Source organism: Halyomorpha halys, unplaced genomic scaffold (assembly GCF_000696795.3).
Source record: "Halyomorpha halys isolate HHAL.00 unplaced genomic scaffold, Hhal_1.1 Scaffold316.1, whole genome shotgun sequence".
NCBI lineage: Eukaryota > Metazoa > Arthropoda > Insecta > Hemiptera > Pentatomidae > Halyomorpha > Halyomorpha halys.
Genome location: NW_027107962.1, coordinates 127,069 through 130,978, shown reverse-complemented (window position 1 = coordinate 130,978; position 3,910 = coordinate 127,069). Strand labels below are relative to the sequence as shown.

The 3,910-nt window shown below is 29.0% G+C and overlaps 1 protein-coding gene and 1 long non-coding RNA gene across 2 annotated transcripts in view; one reads left to right on the top strand and one right to left on the bottom strand.

The window, feature by feature from the left end:
* The window catches only part of LOC106681195 (putative odorant-binding protein A10), a 54,968-nt gene that overhangs the window by 39,124 nt on the left and 11,934 nt on the right, over nucleotides 1-3,910 (top strand). The window contains exon 2 of the mRNA XM_014421395.2: nucleotides 685-850. Within this exon, the coding sequence (XP_014276881.1) occupies nucleotides 685-850 (166 nt within the window). The remainder of the gene's footprint in view (nucleotides 1-684; nucleotides 851-3,910) is intronic.
* The window catches only part of LOC106681196 (uncharacterized), a 20,807-nt gene continuing 20,013 nt past the window's right edge, over nucleotides 3,117-3,910 (bottom strand). Inside the window, exon 4 of the long non-coding RNA XR_010843135.1 lies at nucleotides 3,117-3,651. This is a non-coding gene — a long non-coding RNA (uncharacterized lncRNA). The remainder of the gene's footprint in view (nucleotides 3,652-3,910) is intronic.

Sequence of the window (3,910 nt, the reverse complement as noted above, 5' to 3'; positions counted from 1 at the left end):
TTTACATGGATAAAAGTTGTATTGAACGGAATTAATTAGCAAACACTCTAGAATCAAAATAAACAACGAACAAACGAAAAACGACAGGACTTTTTGAATGCCCTGGTAATTATACTATTTTTATTGAGCCAACGTTTCGCTCCACGTTACATGGCTTCGTCAGGGCTAAAAAAGATACAAACACTTGAAATAAAAGAATAAACAAAAGTGGAAAATAACAGGGGTATACAATGAAAAGTAAAATATAATAAGAAAAATTAAAGGTTGTAAATAGTAAATGAAAAGGGTAATAGTAACAGATAGATAAGAGATAAAATAACAGAAGAAATATTAAAGAAAGTACAAATTAAGAGATGAAAAAAGAAAAGAATAAAATCAATGAATTCTTATTAAAAGTCTTATCATTTGAAAAAAGAAAAAACATAAGTGGAAATATGTTTTTTCTTTTTGTAACTATTTCAAGTGTTTGTATCTTTTTTAGCCCTGACGAAGCCCTGCAACGTGGGGCGAAACGTTGGCACAATAAAAATAGTATAATTATTTACTATTTGAGTTTTTTTGACCACTCCTGGACCATATTCCATTCATTTAAACAATGAACTTTTATTTGTTTAAGCCGCACTCTTTTAAGTTTATTTTTATATCAACAGAGGGATAAATTAATTTCTTAACTTCATGTTACAGGTTGTTATCGGCGTAGTAATGACCGGAATCCTCTGCGCAGAGTCGAGGCCGTCGGTCTCCGATGAGGCGCTGGAGACAGCCCTTAAGGACAGGAGGTACCTCACCAGGCAGCTTAAGTGCGCCCTTGGGGAGGGCCCCTGTGACCCTGTTGGCAGGAGGCTCAAGAGTAAGTATCATAATTATTATTATTGTACCAAGGATCACAATTTACTTTTGTGCTCTTTCTAACATCATTTTTTATTTTAAATAACAACGAAACGAGGCTTACTCGATAACACCATTATTTATGGTAGACTAGGTATTTATTTAGAATTAAATTATCAAATAGTCATTTAGAAAAGTATATTGACAACGTAAATCTTCATTGAAAAAAGTTACTCAACCTATAACTTCAAATTGTCATTGTATCAATAAGACATTAAAGTGTACTAAATAGCACTCTTTTAGGTCGATATGAAATAGAGATTTAAGACAGTGAACTTACAGTTGTTGAAATATATTTTAATTCTCTTAAAATCTAGGAAAGGCATACTTTACTGTCCTCAACTAGTTAACCCGTCTTTCCAAAAATACCAGTACATTTTTAATTGGTCAAAGTATGAACGAGTAGTTATGGTTTCAAGCTGATGATGAAGGTAAAAATACCAAAAAATTCACTCTTCGAAAACTGAAAAAAAATGTCAATTGTTCTGTTTGTAAACCTGTGTTATTAAATGAAGCAGAATAATTAATTTAAAAACATTTAAGTAAAAATATGTACAGAAAAGTAAAATAACAAAAAAAAAATTAAGCAGATTTTTCATGTAAAAAACTCATTTCATATTCTAATTTAGCATCCTAAAAATGCTTCTATACGAATCTACAAAAACAAAATTTTTCTCACTTGCCGGAGAGAGTGAATTTGTTTTCCATTTTTCTAGATCAACACAAAACGTTTATTAGTATTGCATATCTTGATCAAATTCAAATACTTCCAACTCATTACAAAGGTGGCATTCCTTTTTTATTTTGATGATTCCAACAAAGTATACTTGTGAAGGAAATTCAGATATGCTTAAACAATTATTCAGATATGTTTAAACAACTAAACAGTCTTGGCTGAAAAAAAATAAACAACTATAAATCAATTGCCTTGCATCTCAAATTCAATAAGACTGACTATTGTGTAAAGTTCAGTGTGTTTCTACGTCCTTTCTATGATGACCTATTCAATACCCCAAGGGTTAAGAAATTATTTCTTTATTTTTGTGCTATGGAATTACAATTGCATATTTGTAAGAAATATGTATGAAGAATACGAAATTTAGAAACCTAACGGCTTAATTATTCAATTATTAATTTTACTATCAATAAATAAATGCAATAAAGAATAATATGTTTTAAAGTTTACGAGAAATTGTTACTTTATTTAAGATTTCAGGAGAAAATTTTGACAATAGCACTTATGGAATTTATTAAGGTTTTAAGTGGGTTAAGAAGGAGAAGATGCGAACGTGAGAAAGACAATTGCAATGGGCCATTTTTTGGTGATATCTAGGTCTTAAGAAAAAAAAATCCTTTATTAAAACATAATTTAAATACCGCCCTAATTTGTACCGACTGACGTACAATATTTTTTTTTATCAGCTTTAATGCTTTCAATCCAATTATAATTTAATAAGTAAGCCCTTCCTCAGTTTTTGAGGACCATCAAAGGCTACAGAATGCTTAGGGATACAACGTGAAATATTGTTCAAAATAATTCTTTTTCCAAAGTTTTTTAAATAAAAGTTAATTAGCAAACACACTTGGATGTTAAATTTATAAAGGCTAATCTTGAAACGGTAAAGTAAGTTGAAAATATCTTTAAAAACACTGTTCAAAGAGTTTAAAACAATAATGTTTTTTTTTGTCATGGTATCTTATCCTATTGAAGCTTCCAACTCCTGGCCGTCTCCCTCCTCTCTCTCCCTAAACATGTACTTTTAAATATCATTAATTGTATAATTATATTTTGTGCTCGTTAAGTAAGTAGATGGATTTTTGTATTTTTAGAATAATAATAATGATTTATCCTATTAGCATTTCAAACCTCCTTTCCGCACGCCATGCTGAATTCACATAACCTGTTTTGAATAATTTTATTAGAGAAAAATTGTTGATTTTATGGATTTTTGACCACTTCAATCCATTTTCATATACTATTTTTCTATTTTACTGCTTTCAATATTATTTTGTCAGGTGGATTAGACAATATATGGATAGGATAATGTTTTTTTACTTGTATGTAGTGATTTCAGCACTAAAAGTGTTAATAGTTTAAGTTTAATTTTATAGATTGCGCCTCAAAATGTTTGATCATAAAATAAGTTATTCCTTGATTTGTTAGCAGATTGCGGTGGTGGTTGGGCCCTCATAAAGTTTACAATTAGGACCATCTAGAGTTTAAAATTTATTGCGACGTTATTGGTGCATTAAGAAAAAAAATACAACAATTTTATCGTAGAATAATATAATTTGAATACATAATGAACATGTATACTAAAATTGATTATGAAAAGAAATGTGAACTGTTCTCATTCTCAAAGAAAATGAAAGGTTTAAATATGAAAGGGGATATAATAATAAGATATTAGCTCGATTTAATTTATCTTAATAATTAAGCCATTGATAATAATAAAAATAAAAGCTTAGCCAACCAGAAGATTTGATGACCATGTCATCAATAGCTCTCTATATTCACAATAGTGAACCTAAATTCAGTGTTGTGTCGTCTTTCAAGTTCTCCGTTCAATAAAAATCTTATTATCAATGTATAATGAAATGGGCTTTAACATCAATGAGGTTTTATCCATAAGTGAACTTTAATATCAGCTAAGTTTGATCATAATTGAGTTATTCTCATAGTTGACAGGGCTTCAATGTTGAATTTTCCAAATGCTTCCCAAATTACTCTTTGGAATAATTAGCCATCTCTCATTGTCAAAACTACGAAACAATAGATAGATATAAAATATGAAATAGTTTGATTGTTAACTTAATTAGAAATTAATGTTGTTGTGTTTTTATTGTTGTTATGACAATAGTTTTGACTTTCCGTTAGCTATTTCATATGAATATAATATATTGTAAGGAGAAGGATTGCTTAAGATTTGTATCTTGAAAAGTAGGTACAAAGTAGTATTTTTTATTTTGCATCTTGTATTTGAAATACTGTCATAAAATAAACAAAGTAGTATTTTTTATT